Source organism: Osmerus mordax, chromosome 13, assembly GCF_038355195.1.
Source record: "Osmerus mordax isolate fOsmMor3 chromosome 13, fOsmMor3.pri, whole genome shotgun sequence".
Taxonomy (NCBI): domain Eukaryota; kingdom Metazoa; phylum Chordata; class Actinopteri; order Osmeriformes; family Osmeridae; genus Osmerus; species Osmerus mordax.
The window spans coordinates 7,760,684-7,784,638 of record NC_090062.1 but is presented as its reverse complement, the minus strand read 5'-3'; the positions used below and the strand labels follow the sequence as shown (position 1 = coordinate 7,784,638).

The 23,955-nt window shown below is 39.3% G+C and overlaps 5 protein-coding genes across 5 annotated transcripts; 4 read left to right on the top strand and 1 right to left on the bottom strand.

Annotated features, from left to right (window-relative positions):
- Positions 1-205: 205 nt before the first annotated feature.
- Positions 206-2,194, top strand: kcng4b (potassium voltage-gated channel, subfamily G, member 4b). Its single transcript, XM_067249348.1, has 2 exons — positions 206-964; positions 1,069-2,194. Exons 1-2 carry the CDS (start codon positions 206-208, stop codon positions 1,903-1,905), a joined length of 1,596 nt encoding a protein of 531 aa, XP_067105449.1. The 3' UTR covers positions 1,906-2,194.
- Positions 2,195-3,341: 1,147 nt separating this feature from the next.
- LOC136955694 (beta-1,3-galactosyltransferase 1) lies at positions 3,342-6,357 on the top strand. Its single transcript, XM_067249426.1, has 3 exons — positions 3,342-3,397; positions 4,103-4,145; positions 4,388-6,357. Exons 1-3 carry the CDS (start codon positions 3,342-3,344, stop codon positions 5,579-5,581), a joined length of 1,293 nt encoding a protein of 430 aa, XP_067105527.1. The 3' UTR covers positions 5,582-6,357.
- On the top strand, positions 5,781-17,541 carry nqo1 (NAD(P)H dehydrogenase, quinone 1). The gene is given in 8 exon segments (XM_067249425.1): positions 5,781-5,910; positions 16,037-16,109; positions 16,111-16,190; positions 16,307-16,436; positions 16,512-16,566; positions 17,023-17,119; positions 17,217-17,348; positions 17,351-17,541. Coding segments are annotated over 8 exon segments (888 nt in total).
- Positions 17,542-18,034: 493 nt separating this feature from the next.
- On the top strand, positions 18,035-20,453 carry LOC136955358 (gamma-aminobutyric acid receptor-associated protein-like 2). The gene is made up of 4 exons (XM_067249044.1): positions 18,035-18,258; positions 19,124-19,179; positions 19,281-19,453; positions 19,799-20,453. Exons 1-4 carry the CDS (start codon positions 18,225-18,227, stop codon positions 19,887-19,889), a joined length of 354 nt encoding a protein of 117 aa, XP_067105145.1. The 5' UTR covers positions 18,035-18,224; the 3' UTR covers positions 19,890-20,453.
- A 1,421-nt stretch (positions 20,454-21,874) lies between these two features.
- LOC136955359 (eotaxin-like) lies at positions 21,875-22,649 on the bottom strand. Its single transcript, XM_067249045.1, has 3 exons — positions 22,516-22,649; positions 22,285-22,408; positions 21,875-22,161 (listed from the first exon to the last, which is right to left on the bottom strand). Exons 1-3 carry the CDS (start codon positions 22,574-22,576, stop codon positions 21,999-22,001), a joined length of 348 nt encoding a protein of 115 aa, XP_067105146.1. The 5' UTR covers positions 22,577-22,649; the 3' UTR covers positions 21,875-21,998.
- Between the last annotated feature and the right edge of the window lie 1,306 nt (positions 22,650-23,955).

Here is a 23,955-nt window from a genome sequence, read left to right as displayed (position 1 = left end):
CCAAGCTGTGTCTGTGTCACTAACGGTCAAGGTCAGCTCAGTTGTGTGAAAAGGTAGAAGATATTTGGTAGATATTTGATGAGCACCATTTGAGTGAGCCTGCGTTTTTATTCACATATTTGTTGCTCCTTGTTTGTGCCTGTTTTCCAGTGTTGTCCTTCTCAAACACATCTACGGCCGTGCTGTAACACATCCCAATGCCACAATGCCCATCATCAGCAATGCCAACCATGACTTTGGTGCTTACTCTGTCAGCAGTGACAACAGCAGTCTCGACCGTTTCTTTACCGAGATTCCAGAGACCGAGACCATCAAGGGCGTTTATTATCAGCACGCTCAACTGCTCCGTGGTTCAGAGTCCTTGCATGTGGTTGACCACAACCTTCAGGCCCTAATCAATGTAGGCGGTAACCGTTATACATTTCTCTGGAGCACCCTGGACCAGTTCCCCCTTAGTCGCCTCGGCCACCTACGGTTCTGCACCAACCCTGAAGAGATAGCACGCCTCTGTGATGACTATGATGAAACCAGACGCGAGTTCTTCTTCGACCGCAACCCGGCAGCCTTCCGTGTCATCCTCAACTTCCTGGCAGCCGGGAAGCTGAGGCTGCTGCGTGAGCTGTGCGCCGTGTCGCTGCACGACGAGCTTGACTACTGGGGTGTGGACCCGGCCTACATGGAGCGTTGCTGCCGGCGCCGGATGATGAGTCGTGTGGAGGACATGGCTGAGCGTGAGCGTAAAGAGGAGGAGTGGAGGCAGAAGAGAATGGAGCTAAAGAAACCCCCCCCTGTGGCGGAGAAGGGCTATCGAAGACTGATGGGTATGTTGAGGGAGGTAGTGGAGAACCCACACTCCGGACTTGCAGGGAAGGTGTTTGCCTGCTTCTCCATAGTTATGGTTGCCGTCACAGTCATCAGCCTGTGTATCAGCACCATGCCTGATCTCCGTGAGGAGGAAACCAAGGTAAGTGAAGAACATATATACTGTTGCAGATAGAAGACGCAAGTCTGGCCCATTGCACCTAACAGGTGTTTCCACTTTGTTCCTCTGTCCTTTGCTGTTTGCAGGGTGAGTGTTCCCAGAAATGTCACACCATGTTTGTGGTGGAGACTGTGTGCGTGGCTTGGTTTTCACTGGAGTTCATTATGCGGTTCCTCCACGCTCGTAGCAAGCTGGCCTTTGTCCGTGGCCCCCTCAACATAATTGATGCCATTGCCATCCTACCCTACTATATATCTCTGGCTATGGGGGACACAGACAAGTCTCTGGAAGATGGAGGCGCCGGACCAGGAAGGGGATACTTGGATAAACTGGGCCTGATCCTGCGAATGATGCGGGCCTTGCGTATTCTCTATGTGATGCGCCTGGCACGCCACTCCCTCGGTTTGCAGACCCTGGGGCTAACCATGCAACGCAGCATACGTGAGTTTGGCCTGCTGCTGCTCTTTGTCTGCGTGGCTGTGGCCCTCTTCTCCCCGTTAGTCCATCTGGCTGAGAGCGAGCTGGCGCCGTACGCCGCCACTGCCCCACAGCATCGATTCAGCAGCATTCCGGCTTCCTACTGGTGGGCCATCATCTCTATGACAACGGTGGGATACGGCGACATGGTACCACGCAGCATCCCTGGCCAGGTGGTGGCGCTGAGCAGCATCCTGAGTGGAATTCTCATCATGGCCTTCCCAGCCACCTCCATCTTCCACATGTTCTCCCACTCTTACCAGGAGTTAAAAGAAGAGCACGAGAGGCTGTGGAAGGAAGAGAGGGGAGCAGAACTGGCGGCGGATGCCCAGGAGAGCAGGAGGGACCGGGAGCTCTCTTGGCCACCTCCAGATAAAGTCAGTTTAATCTCCTTGGATGATGTGGACAAAGGTCACAAAACCACACTTCCAGCTGGAGCCTTTTGAAGACTTTGGACTTCCACCTCACTTTTTCATGTAAATGATATTATCTGTGAATGGTATACTGTACATTGTCTCACTCATATCACATTCTATTCTACTGTATACAATAGTGTGTATTACTGTACTAAAATTGACTTAAAAGGGTAGTTCTGCATGTTTATTTTGTTATAATACCACCTGTATCTAAATCAATTACTGTTATTAAGACCTTACGGTAGTCTCATTTTTGTTGTTTTATTGTTACAATACTAATAGCAGTCATGGGTGCAATGTTGTACCCACTGTGACTGTGAGAAAGGACATATTGTTGCAAATTGTCATCAAATGTATAGTGATGCCTATTCATTATGTTTTAAAGTACTCTTTAATACTTTTTTCATTATCATTGCTAATTGTGCTAACACGTTTCAACTTAAAATACCATTAGAACAATAAAGATGATATTCAAACGGTTTGAAGGAAATAGTCTTAGATAATTAAGTAATTAATTGAACTATTTACAACTTGTCCAAGTCTGTTTAAATACTTTTCCCTGCTTTGAAGATTATTCATAATCATAACATGTAATAACAAATAACAACATGTTTTATACTATGATGTATATCTATGATCTTATGTTGCATTACACAGTATGATAGTTCATGGTGCCCTATCCCCCAGCAATATACTGCTGTCTTTGTCCATATCTCTTCTCTGGAAATGTTATATAACATTCATTACTTTTCTAAGAAAATTACACTATACTCTGTATCATTGAACTCAAATTGTAATTATGAGTTCTGCTCTTGATGTATTTTTAAATATACATTTGAATTGGGTTACACCTGCATTGAACATTCATAGATTTTTACAAAATAATTGTGCCTTTTTGAGCTACAGACATAAGAAGATCCGTACATTTTTAAGTTACGAAGTCCAAATATCCTAGTCACAAATAAACGTGAGGCAAGCTGTTCTTAGTGACAGTATCAAAGTCACAGATTTAACATGCAGGTTAAACAACTTATTTTGACAAACCACAATAACCAATCAAACCAGATCCGATCATTGTCAATGCCAATGGCAGTTTAAAGTTTGTTTAGGTCCACAAACAAAGGTGTGGTAGCTACCATATTAAATTTCAGTTTAAACTACATATTTCTGACACAGCAACATTCTTTAAAAAGGTCAAGGTTGTATACATTTTACAAATATCTACTTACTAGAGTTTGTGAACATTCTACTAAACATCTATAATAAAGTAAAATGTTTTACTTTGGCTGTAAATCCTGTTTTATGTGTACACTTTAAAATGTCAAATACAGCCCTAACAAAATAATACAGATGTGACAAAACAGGTCTGATAACACAACTATGCTGATTATTAACAAAAATGACCATGTGCTCTCAAAATACTGTGTCGTAGTTTTAGTATTTATTTGAAGAGCGAGACATACAATATGGGATCTAATGTTACCTGGAAAAATGGGTTGGCCAATATAGGTGTGGTTCCTCTGTAAGTAAGGAAACCTGGGTGCTATGGTTACATGACATATGTGCATGCCCCCTGATAATACCAGAACTGTAGAGACAGTACCATAGTTACATAGAAGGAAGTAAATTTCCTGAGCCACAGAAGAAAACGCAAAAGGCGTAACGTGTCATTCTGAATGCCTCTAACTGAGTTGGTCTAGGTTATGTCTCTAACCTGCAAACATCCATCCTCTCACCGGTAGGGGGAGTTTGTCTATGGATTAACAAGATAAACCGTGTGGTAGTTTTGCAACACTCACAGGTTATGAGTTGCTTGAGGAGTATTCACAACTATGTTTGAGACTGACTTAAATAAAAAGGTAAGTAATTTACTTTTCAGAATTTTTCTTCCTGTATTGTTCTGTTCAACATCAACATTTTACAAATGAACTTAACATGTAAGAGCTTAACATTAGGTTGGGTAAAATTCAATCAATGTAACTGCAAGAAACCTAGTGGTAGGTTAGCCACCTGCTAGAATACATTTGAGGTATTCAAGAACTTAAACGTTGTTTACCATTTTTAAGCATACATACATTTTATGTGTTACTGATTTTAATACAATCCATGTATGCTTACAATTTCAAGGGAGTCAGGTGGCTGAGCGGTTAGGGAATCGGGCTAGTAATCCGAAGGTTGCCAGTTCGATTCCCGGTCATGCCAACTGACGTTGTGTCCTTGGGCAAGGCACTTCACCCTACTTGCCTCGGGGGAATGTCCCTGTACTTACTGTAAGTCGCTCTGGATAAGAGCGTCTGCTAAATGACTAAATGTAAATGTAAATTTGTATAATAAAGATAGCTACTGTACACAGAAAAGCATTTAACTTCTTTGACCTACAGATAAAACATTTCAATAATTTTACTTTTAATTTGAAATCGGTTCTGTTGTTGACTGGAAGAATGTCAGCTTGTGTCACAATGTCATGCTGTTTAATGATTGTTAAGTCAACTATCTGTTTCTTTTTCACCAGGAAGCAGGACACAGAGGGAAGTTTGCGACATGGTCTCGATATCGCTGTTATTTCATTATTGTTCTTGTGGCTTTGACCCTAATTCTCTACAACACTGACCTAGTGGAAAGGACTGAGGACTTAGTCCCTAAATGGTGGATGAAGTTTGGTCAAGTTGGGAGTATGGTAGTTCCTGTCATTACTACATACTCAAACAGTACTGAAACTGTCATTCAGAATGCAACTGTCCAACAAGGAATTGAACTCAATGTCAAAAACATTAATACCACCATGGAGAATTCAACCGTGACAGAGGCACTAACTGTACCGAACCTCCTCCCGGTAGAACAAGCAGTGTCAACTGCACCTTATATTTCACCAGGATCTTTCCATGTGGAATACCCACATGAGTATCACTTCATTGTGGATGAACCTGAGGAATGTCAGGAGAAGAATCCCTTCCTGGTTTTAATGGTGCCAGTCGCACCTCACAACAGGGTGGCTCGTGACGCCGTCCGCAGTACCTGGGGTACTGAGAGTCTGATTCTGGGCAAAGTGGTGAGTCTGTTCTTCATGTTGGCACTGCCAAGTGGAGAAGGGGCAGAGAAGCTCCAAGAGCAAGTGCTGCAGGAGAGCAGAGAACATAGAGACCTTCTGCAGAGTGACTTCACAGACAGCTACAAAAACCTGACCATCAAGACCATGATGATGCTGAAGTGGCTGATCTTTCGCTGCCCCAACGCTTCCTACGCCATGAAGATTGACTCAGACATGTTTCTCAATGTGAACAGCCTGGTGCACATGCTGCTGACTGCACCACAGCACGACTACATGACTGGACTGGTGGCCAAATGGCCACTTGTTCTACGAAACCCTAACTCCAAATGGTACCTTCCTGAGAATGTTTTCCCTGACAAATTTTATCCGTCTTATGCTCTGGGACTGGGCTATGTCATGTCGTTAGACCTGGCCAAGAAGCTGGTGGAGGCATCCTGGAATGTTAAAGCCATTTACATAGAGGATGTTTATCTGGGACTTTGCATGAAACACCTGGGTATACAGCCCACTGACCCTCCCAGTCAGAACCTGTTTCAAGTTTTTCCTGTACCTTATAATCGCTGCAGCTATTCGAAGATAATAGCCACCACTACACACACTATCACAGATCAGGTTAACTTCTGGAAAGACTTGCACAAACCCGGACCTACATGTTAACATGACATTACAATAATATTATTTTACAGTGAGTCATAAACTTCAGAGATAGTGTTGGGAGGCAGAATTAAAGATGGGTTTTGTCGGTATGTCCTCCAATACAGGATGACCTTTGCTTTATACTACCTGCTCATGTTTGAGTAAAAAAAAAAAATACCTGGCACGCCACTCCCTCGGTTTGCAGACTCTGGGGCTAACCATGCAACGCAGCATACGTGAGTTTGGCCTGCTGCTGCTCTTTGTCTGCGTGGCTGTGGCCCTCTTCTCCCCGCTAGTCCATCTGGCCGAGAGCGAGAAGTCAGTGTTGATCAACATCAACACTGACTTCAGTCATTAGTAAGTAAGACTTTATTTATATAGCACTTTTCATACAAGAATTGCAGCTCAAAGTGCTTTACATAAAATCAACAAAAACAATAATACAAGTGTTGATCTAAAACGTTTAACAAACCAAACTAGCCGCACTCTATCTGCGGTCTCTCGAATCCATCTTAGATCCGAGCTGCCACTTGCAGTTTCTAATACACAAACATGACAAGGGGGTAGACAGGACGAGACTAGAAAGTTACAGCATAACATGAGGAGAGAGCTTTGTTACATCAGCATTCTGTATAATACAAAAAATAAACTATGTTGTGTGACAGTGTAGCAATATTTCAGCAATTGAGCATAAACAAAAAATACATTAAAACATGCCAACGCATTTATTATCTAAAGTGTCTACAAAGCATGTTTGTTCTAGCAATGACATGGAAAATAAGAAACATGTAAACTCAGCCTGTGTTTAGTTGTATGTTCTGCTGCGTCTCTATATTGATGTGCATTGATTTTTTTATGTGTGTGTGTGTTTCTAACTGCAGGGCTCACCTGTAAAATATAATTTTTTCCCTTGTTGTAACACCCTTATAACAAGGACATACAGTAAATTGGTCTTTAAAAAATTTGACAAACTGCTAATAATTTGGCCGTTTTCCACGTTAAGTAAAAAGTTCCTTTTTAGATTTGCAGACAGACAGACAGTTTATGCTACCTGTTCATGAAGCACTTTTAAATTGAAATTTAAAAGTGTAGGTCTTCACTTTAGATAGAAATTGCAAAGAAATCCAAGATGTCAGTGAGTACATCTACACCATCAAAAGGAGGAAACTCTAAGAGGAAGAGGTTTGGCAGACCCAAAGCCACTACAGAATTAGGTAACAAGTTTCAACAACCATCAACTGAGACTTGCTTACTTCGACCAGTGTTAAACTCTGCTTGAAGGTGTTGTCCTGTGAGCCGCCTATCACGCAAACTGTTGACTTTCAGAAACTTGTCTTCTGATTCTGTTTCTGAACAGCTTAAATTTCAATACAAATTGAAAAAAATGGGGTGTACATGCATTTACCAAAAGTGATGTACAAATAGCTCGTACAGTGGATGCACCATATAATCAGGAACTAGAAATATTATTATATATAAAATTCTAGTGGTTACCAAACAACTGTCTTTTTTAACAAGACAATAGCACCATCTCAACTCACCTCTATACTAGCATTAGCTTAACTATACAATTCTGCAGCTACGGCAGTGCAATGACAACCACAACATCATAGCTCTATGTAGTATTTCACAGTTGCCCAATCACAATCTTTAGGCCTACAAAGAAGCCACAATGTAAAAAAATAAATAAAGAGAACTCACATTCAATAGTTGTTGCTGAACATTACAGTATTTTCTACAGCAAAGATTTCATGTGGAAAAATCCACATCTACTTGAACTTGATCCATTGCAGTTTTCAAACTGATTTTGTGAATCTAATTTAGATAAAGCCTAAATGGATTAATACATGGAGCATTTACCATTACTATTTAAATACTGGATGTCTTCCAATACTGGACCCTAATGTGTCCACAATTAAAACAAATATTGCATTCATGTTACAAAATATTAATCAATAACACCTATGTTCACAATGATTCAGAATAATTAAATATGACTAATATGTCATTACATTTTACCTTCTACTGACCTACATACCAAAGGATACCAGTGCAAGGCCCTTTTGACATGGAAGGGAATGTCACAGCCCTACATTTGTCAAACTAACTAGAAGGATTTTAGAAATATGAGTTATAAAACAAACACAACTTTCATGTGAGAAAACTCACTACCAATTGTTTCTCTATGTTATCTAAATGAGACTAACTTGACTAAGGGACTGGGGCAGGCCACGAACGGGGTACAACACAGGTGCAGGCCACAGGAATGGTGACATAGTGTGCTTTGATCAAATATTGTTGGGGGTTGTAGGGACACAGAGTAATCTTCAGGACCCTCAGGGAAACATTCACAGGTACTGAGTTGTAGCTTATGTCTTCTTGCTTGTTAATGATACAGCCATCACACAGGCACTCTGCAATTGCGATTTTTTGTGGAATTCTGTCATCTTTCTCATCCATTCTACAAGAAACATTAAACAGGTTAGACATATCATGTCAAATCCCAATGAAAGTGCATGTCATAAAAGAGTGGGGCACAAAGTATCTCAAAAAACAAAATCTTAAAACACAGAGAATAGACCAGTGGCAAAACATTAGACTACAGGTCAAGAAGTTGCAGGTTTGAATCCCTCCGGGATAGTAATTTACTATACCTGAAAAACTAAAGTTACACGTTTGTCATATTTCGGTTAAATATTAAGGTCATATCGCTCTAATAGGTGCCATCTTACCTATACCGCCAGGGGGACAATGAGCGGTTGTTATACACCACCGACGAAGTTTGTAGTTGGAAGGATGAGCAAGTCTGTTTCAATTTCTGTGTCTTTGCTACAGCCGACGCAAATCTCCCAGCCCAAGAAACGTTCAGAAACCGTCTTGTTCGTAATTCGACAAGCGTTCGATTGAAGCAACCGTTTGCTGATGATTTCCAAGAAAAACTCAGAACACCCAAGATGCAAAGCACTGAAATCTGACATGACAAAAAAGACAATGCACAAAAAACTGCAACTCAACAATACCACGATTCTGACATTAAAATGCAAAAGCCTCGTCATATTAAAAGAAAAACTAATTTGAACACAAATGTCTCGGTAACCACCAGACTGATTTTTTCTTAGTAAAAAAATTTAATTGCGATTTTGAGTAAAAGCTTAGAGACTGACCCGTGCCATCCTGGACCAGCTTTCTCAGACAAACCTGCATGACACAGGTCGCCGTCCCTAATCTTCCATAGGCTGTCATTCAATATATAGTGGCAAATAATGACATCCGGGGAAATGTATTGGCTAGTAAGTCTAAATATTTACATTATTTCCCCTTTCCTCTCTCACAGTCCTTCCAGACAGTTCCGGAACTCTGAAATCCCCACCCCTCCCATTTTTTTTTCATACATGCCTTATATCCTAGTAATAGTAGTACATTGACCAAGCCATATATTTTAGCATTTGAATCTGGCATACTGGGGTATTTTGATTTTGATTTTTTTTGCAGTACCCTACTGGATATAATCAGTGTCCTATTTTGAATTGTATCATTGTGACTTAATATCTGCTGTGCAACTTGTCACAATAGTAAAACATTTTTTTATCACCATCAGCATTTAAACAGAATCAGAAATATATTTCACATAACGTACGCCCCTGCAGTTGCAGCTGTGGAATCTCTTAATTGTTGTGTTGCTTACACACTGCCCTGGCAGTGCCTGCATGGTAAAGATGAGAAAATTACCAAACATGTCCTTGTGACACATTCTGTGAGAATCACCTGCAACTAATATTAGGACTGCAAATGTTTAGTGGCAACAAATCTACAACAAAAAAGAACAACTCCTGGCATGTTCTGTCTCTTTTTCCTGGCCATGACCAGGGTCCATGACCAACGAACCTTGACCAATAGGCGGAAAATACAGTCTTTCTCAGAATTCAAAACTTTTTGTAACTTTGTGTGTCATACCTGAAATTCTTAAAGGCATAGGTAGTCATGGTGTGATGCAATGACTCCTCCCATTTATGATGGTGCTGAGTATAAATGTGTTGCAGATCTGTATTTGGAATCTGAAAATGAGAAAAGTGTAGACAATAAAGCCTCAATGCTCCTTATCTTTTTCTTTTCAAATTGACCCACACTTCCTTGTGGATGACATCACTTTAGTGTATAATGAAACCATGAAGCTATGTGACAGTGAATGCTGTGTGTAATGCAATAAAGGAAACTAAAGTTTTCCTAACTAAATAAACCTAAAGAATGGGTTACAAAGCAACAAGGCCAATGAATCCCTGGGCATTTTCACAAAAACTTCAGTTTCTGTGTATATGAGATATATATATACAGTAATTATTGTTGACCCTACACAATTGTGGCATTTATACTCTAATATTGCTAAATGAACAACCAGGTGTTCAATTGTAGGAAGAGATCAATAGGAAGATTACATCATATTGAATAATTAAGTTCAACTTACTGATAAATTAGTCGATTTGAAAGGTGGGTGCCTGCTCTCAAAGAGTTACCTGACAGTATCATCTGTCTGTACCACAAAATATGTAAACATTGCTTTTTTGAATGTATTTATTTTGTATTTTAATTTAAATATGCTTTGTCAGGTGACTATGAAATAGCCTAGTGCTTCTGGTGGATAAATGCAATACATGGACCATTGTATGAGACATAGGAAAACAACACTATGGTTACCCGTTGTGATACTTGAAACTTCAAAAAGTGTCATCATTGTTGTCTCTCAAAGAATGTGCTGACTGGATAAAAGTAAGAAAAAAAGCTCACGAGAACATTCTAAACTCCTCCTCTCCCTCCCAATCCCTTACATAAAAGAAAAAACCCTGCTCAGTCTTTATTTAGACCAGTTGGAACCCCAGGTATCCCAAACCTTAGAGACCCAGAGTAAGCTGCACTAATCAATTTCTTAGGATTCATAGCAGTCTACATATTTTTTAATGTCTCTGCAAACAACATTCAGAACTTGGCCAAGGAAGAGGAGTTCAGCTCCATATACCTCTGGCCATTATTTTTTTGTGGAGCAAGGTAGAAATAAAAATGTGAATTACAACTTCTTCATCCGTTTAGTAAATACTTTGAAGTATTAATGTTAACCAATGTTGTTTTGTTTTAGTCTTTCATTAGCAAAACAAATCACAAGAAACCAAATGATGACTGAAAGGTTTGTATGTTTACTGTTGACTTTTGTGTTTGTTTTGATTAAATATTCCTCAAGTTGGAAGCGGACTACCAAACACAAAGTCCCGCTTAGGAGATAAAATGGAAACTGGTATTTTTCATGAAGATTTTCATGTGAATGTGGGTCTTCAAAATGCTTCTGTATGGTTTTGACAACAAATCCTTACAGTAGGGCAACTGAAACTATGCTCTGACTTCACACTAAGCATTATGACACTCATCTGCTATGCAAAACTAGTAAAAGGTGTAATGGGTAACTGCAGTGTGTGTGTGACTGTGTGTGTGTGTGTGTGTGAGAGAGAGAGGTTTGTAACTTTAACAACCTAAATCTGCCATTGCTTTGGACTCTTTCAGTGCAAAAAAACATTTTGCCTAACTAAGTGTGGCTTAAGTCTGCTCAAGTCAGATGGCTGAGCAGTGAGGGAATCGGGTTAGTAATCCGAAGGTTGCCAGTTCGATTCCCGGTCATGCCAACTGACGTTGTGTCCTTGGGCAAGGCACTTCACCCTACTTGCCTCGGGGGAATGTCCCTGTACTTACTGTAAGTCGCTCTGGATAAGAGCGTCTGCTAAATGACTAAATGTAAATGTAAGTCCCATCCTTAGTTAACATTATTTTCCAGAACAAAACCGGTTTAGTAAGGGTATGGCAGACAATAGCTTCTTATTACAGGGCTCTCAAGTTTTATCAAAAGTTTGCCCTGGAACTTGAGAGACTTGTCTTATTGTTCTCTATTGCTGTGAAAGTACAAAGTCCGAAATCAATAAAGTCAGTTCTCAAATAGGTACAAGTTCAAGACAAAATCTAAGTAGGCCTATTTATTATACATTTATTATACTACCTAATTGTATAAAGTGGGACAAGTTATCCCTTATTTTCAGCTTGAGAAATTGTTGAAATGTGTGAGAATGAGAATGTTTCTCACGCATATTTTTAAGAGCTGTTCCTGCGACAAGGCACGAGCCAGTCTACTGTCAGCTCCAGTGCCTATCACTACTTGGCCAACAACTTTCCTTTCCATTCTTGTACACTGAGTAGGTGTGTTGTGTTCGACTTCATTGAAGACTTGAATGAAGTCGAACACCGCCGGCGCTGCAGTGTTTCCCAACCAGTGTGCCATCGTCAGGTGTGCCGTGGGAAATTATCTAATATCGCCTAATTAACCTGTAATAAAGTGAGGCAGATTCTTCATGCTTTGGCTTTTGCCTACTTTGTGAGTGCTTTGGTTCGAGTGAGTTCTAAATATTACCGACGCTTCCACCAGAGTGAGTTATTTTTCCAAAACGGAAGCTAGCTAGCTTTAGTTAGCTTCCGTTACCTAGCAACCTAGCATAATACTCGTACCAATGCTACCTGCTAGTTAGCCTCCTGATTGTACATTTGAAGCCATACTATAGCGTTTGTCATATAGTTTTTGTCTATCGGAAAATAGTCGAGGAGCAAGAGGAACTCATTGAACTGAAACAAGATCGTGGTTTAAAGCTAAACTTTGCTGATCTTCCTTTGGACAGTTTTTGGTTATCTGTTGCCAAGGAGTTCCCCATTCTAGCCAACAAAGCTATTTTGACATTGCTCCCGTTTTCAACCACATATCTGTGTGAGCTGAGCTTCTCAAGCTTGACTGCGATAAAAACTAAAAACAGAGAGAGACTGAGAGCAGTTGAGGAAAAGCTTCGTGTGTGTCTTTCTACCTTTACTGCCAGGATTATGGCAAGCCGTTTTATAATTTAACCAATGAATTCTTGACCAAAATTCGAATTCTTGATATCAACAATTGCATTTTGGATATCAAGAATGTTTCTCTGCACACAGTGACTTTACCAAAACACTGGAAATCTAACTCAAAATGAAATTATTCTGTCAAAGAATAACACTTGTTTTCACTTCACAAGGTACATGCAGTCAATCAAAGTACACCAGGTTTCAAAATACTGGCTATTGTTGACATAATAAAAACTGCATAGACTTATGTTTCAGGTATTTGCATGCAAACCATGCAATCCACCTTTACACAAAATTTCTTGGTTGGGAACTGTATGTCCACATGTACAATAATGTTCACATTCAAACACATTTAAGTAAAAAGCAAATCAGTTTTTTTCCCCTTACTGTTTACTAAAGGAAGTACAGTAGAAACACAGTATACAGTAATATAACAGAAAAAGTTTTAAAGTAATTCTTACAGTGAACAAAATATTGGTTTGTTGAAAGATGCGTATAATGGAAGCAACCGTTGACCGCCTCAACTTGGGTTGCACTCTTTCACCAGCCTCTCTTAGTGAAAGACCGTGGTTGATTACATGGTCAATGGCACGAAGTTCATCACTGACTACTGTTCTTGCAGCCCTTGGAATGCCACCACCACGCATTCTTACACCTCTACCTTGCCCTCTCCCTGGGCCCCTTGCTCTTCCTCGTCCAGACATTACAGTGTTTTCATTTTTCTGTTTCCAAAAACATAATTCCTCAAAGTCCTTCTTTTATAGTAATTGAAGGAAATAACCCCTGCCACTGAGTCTAAGCCAGACTGGAATCAGCTGTGGTTGGCCCACTTTACCCAACATAAATCAGCTGTGTGTCAAATTTTCAATTGTCTTTTTTTTAATTTTTTGCTGAGATATGTTGTTTTTGAACTAATATCATTGCAGAAGCAGATGTTTTTATACTGTAAGGTTTGGATAATTGTTTTTGCTATTGTGGGATGTCGTGTGTTAACATTCGTAAATACTACACAAACAATCCATCATTTTGTTGGGAGGTATAGCTTGTCTGTTAAGAAAATGTAAGTGTTGTGGAAATGTGTTCACTGACTGCATATTGTGTGAAAAATACATGAAATATGTGAATTGTGTTTACAGAAAAAAAAAGTGACAACTGTTTGGACAAATGCTTGTTAGCGACTAGCAATTTACAGCTTAATTAATCTGTTGAAAATAGTGTTGTGTAGACACAATAGATTTATTTGTACGTTTTTATTTAAGTCTCCACCTTCCATGTTTCAGTGAGTGCTGTTGGCCGTGTTGCGTCTTTGCTCCGCAGCTTCACTCGTTTTAAACCAACCAATCATCGCGCAACTCATCTATATATTCATGAGCATAACATAAAAGGGAGAATACCAGGGGCGATTCTAGGATCAGTCCTTTAGGGGTGCTCAGCTCTCAATGAGAATGTGACATGTATACAGTGCCTTGCAAAAGTGCTAAACCCCCTTGCTAACAGGCATGCAAACAGGTCAGGGGTAAAAAAGGTGAGAAGGATACGGTGAACCCCTGACCCTCTAGGGGGGTCCGGGGGCATGCTCCCTCGGAAGAAAATGTATTACATTTTAAAGTTAAATGCATGAATCTGGTAGCCTGGCTCTGCCCTCCTACGTAGTTCCACTGCATTTTGCTGCTGTACTGCGTCTGGGCTTAGATATATTTGTCAGATGTCTCCGGTAAACTTTTTACTGGTCCAATCAGCGAACAGAGGGAGTGTCTGAGAATGATGACGTTGATGTCGTGCGCTAGTTTGAGTTGTAGTTCCGTAATGGCGGCAGATAAAAATGCAAGCGAAACCATTTGGCCATTGTGGCAACGCTGCCGAATATCCAGACGTTAAAGCCGGAGCAAGAACAATCTTTGATCCCCACGGGGTTCGTTTGATTTTCCAGCTAGCTCCGTTAGTGGTGAAGGAGTTGGCTAAGGTGAACGCTAGCGATTGGTTATACCAGATCCAGAGTGGCTCTGGGAAGATCCAATAGTTTTAAACTTCAACAGAGTACCCGCCTTCAAGGAAGTTAACGCTTGTCAATGGATTGAGCCCAGACTCTCTGGGTCTGGTTAGGACCAGGCTATGAATCTGGTGCACTTTGAGAGCAAAATTAAGAGGCTAGATCTATGTAGAATCTGTGCTCTTGTAAACAATGTCATGTTCTTTTAACCATAAAGACATTTTTTGTATAGCGTACATCATAAAAAACAATTAAACAAATGGTATTACCTGTGTTGAACTACTTTAAAAAGCAAAAGTCAAAAGCATCACTTACTGTAAAGCAAACACACATCCAATAGAAATCATTTTTAATATTGTATTAAAATTGTTTCTACTAGATGATGTAAGATGGGTCTGTAAACCTCTCCCCACTCTGCCTCTGATTGTCTGTGAGGTTTAGGCATTAGGAGTGACGATTGGTTCCAGAGCCAGTTGAAAAGTTGGGAAGCAAGGGTAAAATGCTGTGTTGGCCACGGCCACTACCCGCCACGACGCTAATTTATCTGGATAACAATTAATACATGTATGTATTATTATGCAAACATTTAATGAATGAAAAAACTAAGGATGTCCCTTTCTTGATGAACCACCAGCATCAAATGATAATAAACAATAATAATTTTTATTTTTTTATTATTATTATTTCTAGGGGTGCTGAGATTAAATTTAGGGGTGCGTGAGCACCCCTAAAAAGGTTCTAAATCGCCACTGGAGAATCGTTTTATTCCAGGGCTATTTCACAAGGTTCATTAGGGCACATAGAACAGCACCAGAGCAATTTTCAGCCCAACCAATGTTACATACCCTATTCGGAGACCTTAAGGAATAATGTGAAATACCCTATAAAATCAGTAAATGACCCTTTTAAATGCAGTTTAACCTGAAGGTAGGCTCAGACAGGTCGATAACAGCATTCTGACTCAGAATATCAGCTGTCCTGAAAACGGACCAAATGTTCACATGCCTATAGCCTAGACTGAAATGTACTCTGGTTACTCATACTAGTCCCCTCAATATACAATGAGAATAATTTGATGCTGGGATTTACGGAACAGAAATGACATGGGGGGTGCATTTCAGGGCACAACACTGGCCCATGGATATGAGGTGCTAGCGATGAGCCTGTAAAAACCAAAAGTTTCGACTGGAAAGTTAATTTCTAGCCTACCAAGCAGTACACTAGCCATGGACAAACGTGGTTTAAGGTAAACTTTCACGGATACCCATGGATATGAGGTGCTAGCGATGAGCCTGTAAAAAAACAAAAGTTTCGACTGGAAAGTTAATTTCTAGCCTACCTAGCAGTACACTAGCCATGGACAAACGTGGTTTAAGGTAAACTTTCACTTGGCAATTCAGCAAAACAAAATTCAAGTAATTCAGTACGGCCAAGTGACATTCCTGCAAAACTCTTTGTTGCAGCAATTTTTGCTGATAAACATTTTGAGGGTTTTGTTTTTTTAATGAATATTGGATATAGAAACAAATCTAGTGTGTCGTGTTGTATGTGTGTGTGTCGTGGATGTACAGCCCCAAAGACTGTGCTGATCGTTTATGCTCACCAGAGCTCATCCTCATTCAACGCTGCAGCCAGCTTGCAAGACAGAGCAAGGCTACAAGGTCATAGTTTCTGACCTGTATGCCATGAACTTCAAAGCCTCTGCTACACAGCAGGACGTCACAGGTTTTCTTTTTCTGTCTCCCTAACCTAACACACACAATTAGACAAAATATCTTAAATGTGCACACATCCAAAGACATACACATATATGATATTGAAAACACTGTGACTTGTGCTAGGTGAGCTGAAGAAGCCTGATAATTTACAACATAGAGACGAGTGCATGCACGCATGGAAGGAGGGCTGCCTCACTTTGTGTTGTGGTATGTTTCCTGTGCACTCATGCATCTTTCTTTCTCACTGTGATTAGTATCGTGATTAACTACTTTCACTACTACTTTTAATTTCTCTCTCTCATGTGTATTTGTTGATGAACATGAACAGAGTCTTGACTCAAGGCTTTGCCTCTACCTTGCAGAGGATTTATAACAACGGCTTAACCCTCGTGCTGCCTTTCGGGTCACATGACCCAAAAGTTCATAACAAACCATCGTTGTGTTTACCCAATTTTACCCAATACAAAAACAAATAAAAATAATTTTCTTTTAACCATTCCAATGTGGGGGGTCTGAGACAGTCCGACAGTTAAAAGAAAATGCTTCACTTTGTTTTTGTATGAGGTAAATTTGTCGCAATACGAAGGTGGGTCACAATGACTGATGGGTCAGAATGACCCGAAGATAACACAAGGGTTGGTCCTCTTTGTTTTGTCTCTGTGTACAAGCATGAATGTCATACATTGGGGCGAGATTAAGTTTGTGATACTTTTTATCAAATGTATTCATTTTGTGTAAGTGTGGTACAACTTTATAAAGACTAAACCTACATTGTTTGATTAGGAGATAACGGGTTGAAAAAAACAAGGATTTTAGTTGTGTGAAATGGGTTCCTTTTCTTGTCGGACAAAAAAGCACTTTTGTCCACCACCGGAGCAATGAATAGCATGTTCAGTCCTGATGGTATCCACGGAAATATCAATGTAACATTATGGCCCTTGCAGGTGAGCAAGGACAGTATGTTGAGAAATAGAGAAAACAACATAGATTAAATGTGCAAATATAGATTTCCCTCCAAGTCACCTGTCTTGTACATTACAAAATGGCATTCTACACTTTTGTGGGTTCCAAGTCCTTGCACCGCAGATCTCCTGGTGCCCTGCTCACTGTCCACCTTTAGTGCGCACTACTATGTTAGAGGACTGGCGAACCAGACTGAGAGGCTTGACGCCTTGACCTTTGCTCCCTGCGAGCTCTTTGATCTCAGTATTCCAGGGTTTTTTAAACTTCGTCCAGATGTGAGGAAGGAACGCAGCTTTCACCCCAGCGGTATCACTGTAGGCCAACATCTTTGCAAACCCCTCCCCATCGACAACCAGCTGAAAGCTCCACCCCATGACAAGAAGACAACTCCCTGACTCTTAAGAGAAGGCCTCCAAGTCAGCCTATAAGTCTTATACTACTGAAAGTGTTGTTTAGATCTTCAACTTCGAAGTAAAAATAAATTAAAAAGATGATACTTTATACGGAATAAAACTTTGTAAATGACCGTCCTGTGTACTATGTCTATTGTGGACTATTAAATAGTCTTGCTGATGCTTTTTCATTACTGGAATAATTCACACTGAAAATAATTTGCAGAAAGATTTAAAAAGCACTCGGATGCACTGTAAGCTTCTAAAGAGGGGCGAATTGTGATTGTGCAGTTCGACACAATAGTCTGTCAGATGTGGGATTAATGTATCCTGGAATGGGTGAGCATAGACAGGTTTATATGAAGATAAATGATTAATTAAACTTTTTACCAAATCTCATTTGAATATCTGGTAAAGTCATCGTGGATTTTGCATTTAAATCTTATGGGGCTCAGAAGATATTTGGGAGGTCCCCCTATAATCGGAATGGTACAGTCTTATAGTGACGTCATCATTTGGGCAATGCTAGGCCGGAGGAGCTTGTTTTGCTAAATTGTTGACGCTATAGTTTAACATTTCAATATTGTTTGGGGTATTGGACATACAATTAGTTATCTTTACGAATTAATTATTTGACGTGTATCATTTCAGTCACTATCGTGCGAAAGCGCTCAGAACCCGCAAACATGAAATGGATGTTTAAAGAGGATCATTCTCTGGGTAAGGTTTGTTTCATGACAAGGCAAATTAAAATGTCTATCGTCCTTGCACTTTTCCTGCTCTATACAAGTTATTAGGCTACTTGATAGCCTACGTTTCCGTCTTAATAGGTGAAGTGGCCTAGAGTTGAGGTTTCAATTTGTCTTTGTTTCAAGAACGAAAGTCCCGAACCATAACATGGTGAAATTTCAAGAACTGTTTAACATAACCTGATATACATTAGCAGTTTCTCGTCTAATATCTTAAATATATTGTTGTATAGTTTAAAGTAGATTTATTTATTTTGTTCAAGGTATATGAAGTCGGTAGAATTTCTGCAAACCCACGCATATAAATAAACAGGCCACGACTTGGTCTGTTTGAAAATGTAGGTTAATACTAAACGCGTTTTGGCAAAGGCTACATTTTTCTGCGACAAAAACTCCATTCACTGTGCAACGAAAACTTGAAAATACATTAAATCTAATAGCCTAATAAACAATAGTCTGGTTAAACGGGTCCATTAGATAATTCTGAACCATTCTGTTTTTTACACACCTATTTAAATTAATTCCAACGAAAGCCAGATTTATTATTTTAATGTATACGATTTTAAAATATTATCAGGTGTGTCTGCGAATTGACAGGTTTACTGAGGGATTACCCAAGGTGCACCTGTGTCCACAGCTGCTCCTTGTTGATCTGTGGAGCAGAGAATATCATGTGACACCAGCATTCAAATGTTGTACCTGTTAGGGAGACTGGCTCTACTGTCAATAGGCAAGAGTAAATAGGTCTACTGCCGGATTTGCACTGGTCTAAACTGTCACTCACTCTTGACCTAATCTCTTACTCTTTTTCCATCTCTATCGTTTTTCCCGAACAGAACATCGGTGCATAGAGTCTGCTAAAATACGTAATAAGTACCCAGACAGGGTTCCGGTGAGTGAGAGCTGAACTACCACATTGTTTGTGTCAATATGAATGACTAGTGGCATAATATTTTGGTGAATAAATTAATGTCTATTACCCTGTGTACCTAGGTTATTGTGGAGAAGGTGTCAGGATCACAGATTGTGGACATTGACAAGAGGAAGTATTTGGTTCCCTCCGACATCACTGTGGCCCAGTTCATGTGGATCATCCGAAAACGCATCCAGCTCCCATCTGAAAAGGCCATCTTCCTGTTTGTTGATAAAACTGTGCCTCAATCCAGGTCTGAAATCACCAGGAAAATACATGCATTTTAGTATCCAATAGCCGAGCGACTATTAGTTTGATTAGGTGGAACGGAAGTTTATGCATTCAAGCCAATCTGGGATGAATCACAATCCTATTCTGAAAAACACTATTAAGAATAGTGCTTTTTTCAAAAACATATCTTATTTGACATTTTATCATAGGTAAAGCGGACTAAGGTTAAGATATCAGAGCCTTAACTCTCATATAAAACAAAAAACCTGCTCTCATTCAAGTGAATAGAACAGTTTGTGCCTAAACAGCTTTACTGATGAGAATTTCAACCGCTTTATTATTTTATTCCTGGTCTTTCCCATTGCAGCATTACAATGGGACAGCTGTACGAAAAGGAGAAAGACGAGGACGGCTTTTTATATGTGGCATACAGTGGAGAGAACACCTTCGGCTTCTAGAACTGCATCATCATCATCATCATCATCATTATCATGATCAGCCTTATCTACCGAAACACCTGGCCACCCCATGGCCACATCCTCCCCATCATCTACATTCAATTACAATCACCCTTACTCACCCATTGATCAAAGCTGAATGAAACCCCACAGAGAATAAAAGAGGCTAAAGAAGTTGAGGTTTATAATAAGTGTAATCACTTAAATTTAAATTATTGAATGCACCAGTCTATTCTGTTCTTGCCCAATGCTATATTACTGACATACATATATATCACAAAATATACATCCATATATTGAGTTATGTATAGTGCATACATTGGAATTATTATTTTTATATAGCTGGGCTTTGCAATTAGGAGATGCTTGGTTTGTTTATTTTGTCATTGTTTTTTGTTTGCTTCGAGTTTTGCTTTCTTCCTTGAAGATTATATTTAAATACTTTTAATTATTTGAAAGGTAAGGTAGCTGGATGACCTAACCAATAAAAAGTAACAGTATCCCCTTGTTTTTATCTGAAAATTGTGTTTTATTTGACAATAAAAGTTACTGTTGAGTTTGGTGTATGGGACTCGGGGTCAATCAATTTTCAAGGAGTGTAATGTCTATTCTGTAGCATGAGACTTTCAATCACATCCTGAATAAGCTTAAGGGAACCCCACTCCCCTGCACACACACACCTTTTGTTTTTACAAGGTTTTCAAATTCACCTTATTTAAATTGGTCTAGCTGAAATAAAATCCTTAGCAATAAGATGTCATAATCTTATGATTTAAACTGATAGTCAAAAACGGAGTTAAGTCAGCCACTAGATGGCCATATCTAGTCATACAGTACTTTCACAAAAGAGAACCAATGCAACAACAGTTACTTGTAAATGACTAAATTGTGTACTAAATTATAAATGCATACCAAGTGATGGTAATTTATAATAAATACTTTGACAACTACAATTAGAACTAAAAAGTGTGCATTCACTGAAACCATCCTACCTAAGTATTAACAAGTATTTTATGTTTATCTACATTTTGTACTCAAACATGTAACACAATTGGTATATGATAGTGTACATATTCTTCTAACTTACACTATTGCTCTCATTCTTGCAGCTGATGCGTCTTCGATGACCGTAGCCATAGTGTTGAAATACTTCCTCCTTTATTTAATATTTGGATTATCTCTGTTTCCTCAACCGCTTCCTGAGAGACCGTGGTCATTTTTACACTTTGTGTCAAAGGAAGCCAGTCCATAGACTAGGGCAGTGTTTCTCAACTGGTGTTGAACATTAATGGTAAATACAGACCATTCCTTGACCGTAATCAACTGAACAACGTACATCTGATCCTTGATTTTCTGCTGTACTTTCTAAATGCACTATTTATATGTAGCTTTGGATAAAAACATCTGCTAAATGGAGAAAAGGGAAATGTATTTAGATTCATGTTCAACTTAAAATATAGGGTACTTAAAATGTGTTTTGAGTAGACTTGAGTTTACTAGATCTGAGCATTCCCAAAACAAAAATGTTTTATAAAACAACAGTTTTGAGAATTGACCAATTCAATTATCAAGTGTGCTCTAGCTTAGTACAATAGCATATACTGACTGATTTTATACTGTATCCTTATTTTATATAAATAAAAGCATTAAAGGTGTTTATCTACAGTGAATATTAGCAACAAAATTGCTTGTCCTATTTTGTCATCTGACAATTTAATCAACATTTAGAAGCACCTTTGTTGTCTGTTGTAAATCTTATGATTCACAAATAACAAAGATCACTTTTACATACTTACAACTTTACAACCATAACCCTGTCATGCAGAGACAACTGTAATGATTGGATAACACTTTATCTTTTATTTCTGTTCACATGCAAATTGTATTTGTTCTCAGTATATACAGGGAGTGGGGGAGGTTACACTGTAACTAAAATGTATTCATCCATTGTACTTCCTTTGAGACCCAATTCTTTGTAATCCTTTTCTGTGTATAGGGATAAATAAGTTGGTAAAAATGTGAATACTTTTCCTTGTCAATAAAAAATATTACAATTGTTGCAATCCTTGAGCTAACAGTGGATCGGCTACCATACAGAATTGTGATGGGCTATGCTGTTTTGGTTGATGACATCAGTGGCATGACAGGTGTGGTTGAGGACATCACCGATGACATGACAGGTGTTGAACGGCTACCAATCTTTTCTATGTGGTTTATCACCCAGTCCTGAGAGGGGTTAACACAAAACTTCTTGTTGGCTTTTGTTGTAAACCTGTAAATAGACACATTGAACACAAACATTACTCATTATAACACACATTAAACACTTTAGAGAAAATGTCGGCTACTCAGCATACTTTTTTGAATAATTAATAGGCCTATTCATCCTACTTACACTATTGCTCTGAAAGGGCAGCGACTAGGGGTCGCGGCAAACTCTTTTAACCTGTTCAGTGGAATCTTGTAGTCAATGAATCTTGGACAGCAGGAGCCTTTTGTAGTATCAATGGCCTCTGAAGCTGTGAAAACATTATTACACGCTGATTAACACATAGAAACCGTACTTCATGCAATCCAATTATCTGTCATGTACTCCTCATCAACAATGACACAGACGAACACTCACCCTTAGACATGTATATGGAGCAGAGCATCCCCAGAAGGAGTAGAGCGGTCATGTTCTGCATGGTCCTCACAGCGATGGGGAGAGATGCTAGGCTGGACTGAGAGACTGAGATCTTTTCAAATGATCTGGTGTGGCTCTGTGTCTGTCCTCACCTCTATTTTATAAGGAGCTGAAGGAACTCACATCATGTTTCCTCTCATTCTTGCAGCTGGTACTTCTTAGAAGGCCCTCCATCTTCTTCAAATACTTCCTTATCAACTTCTTGTTTCATTAATTTGGTTATATTTCCGATTATGCAAATTCTTGCATTACGCAGAAAATATTTTCATGTCAATGGAAGCCAACTTGTTCTTCCTGTTATTGGTTTCATAATGCTTTGCTACACTTTGCTGTAAAAATAAAGAAATTAGGTTTAATAGTACAAAAAAAATGTTGTCTTCTAATTCTCACATATTCTGTAACATTCTACAGGTACCAGGTAAGTTATGTAAGTAATTCATAAATAATTGTGTTTCATGTCATTCCTTTGCAACAGCATCAGTAATGTGTTCACACATAAATCCTTCAAAACTCTGCCAATTTGGTTTTAATACATAACATCTTAAACACTCAATAGACAATACACATCTTTACTAGATCTATAGTCAAATGTTTTTACACATACCTGGCGATTACAGTGTACAGTATTGGAAGTTCTCATTCAATATCTAGTTTTTAAGAAGCACCTGGGGATGTTAAAGATACTATATTGATTCTGTTGCCTCTAAGTTAATATTTAGCAGTATGCTTGTAGCAGTTTGAGAGCTTGAGTGCACGTTTACATTTAGTCATTTATCAGATGCTCTTATCCAGAGCGACTTACAGTAAGTACAGGGACATTCCCCCAAGGCAAGTAGGGTGAAGTGCCTTGCCCAAGGACACAACATCATTTTTCACGGCCAGGAATCGAACCTGCAACCTTCTGATTGGTAGCCCGATTCCCTCACCGTGCAGCCTCCTCTCTAGCCAGTGCAATACTGTTTTGGTACAGTTTTTGTTCCACTGGTGTCTGTAAACTATTAGTATTGATGTCTGAAATATATAATGACTGTAAAATGTATTCGTTGTAATGCTAAAATATGTCTGCCTCTGTAGGTATTTTTGAGAAAGTATCTTGAACCCATAAAGGGGTTTCCTTGTACAAGAATGAGGATGATAAAGGCGAAAACTGACTTTTTGACTAAAACATTTTGGGTTTAGGTTGACTATCATAATTCTCAGATGTATATATATATATCCAAACGTCATACTCATCTAAATCTAGCTTGACTGGTATGCATTTCCCCAAAAGTGTGCTTTGCCACATAGTTCATTTAACCCTTTACACAGAAAAGGGTTACAAAGAATTGGGTCTCAAAGGAAGTACAATGGATGAATACATTTTTTATTTACAGTGTAACT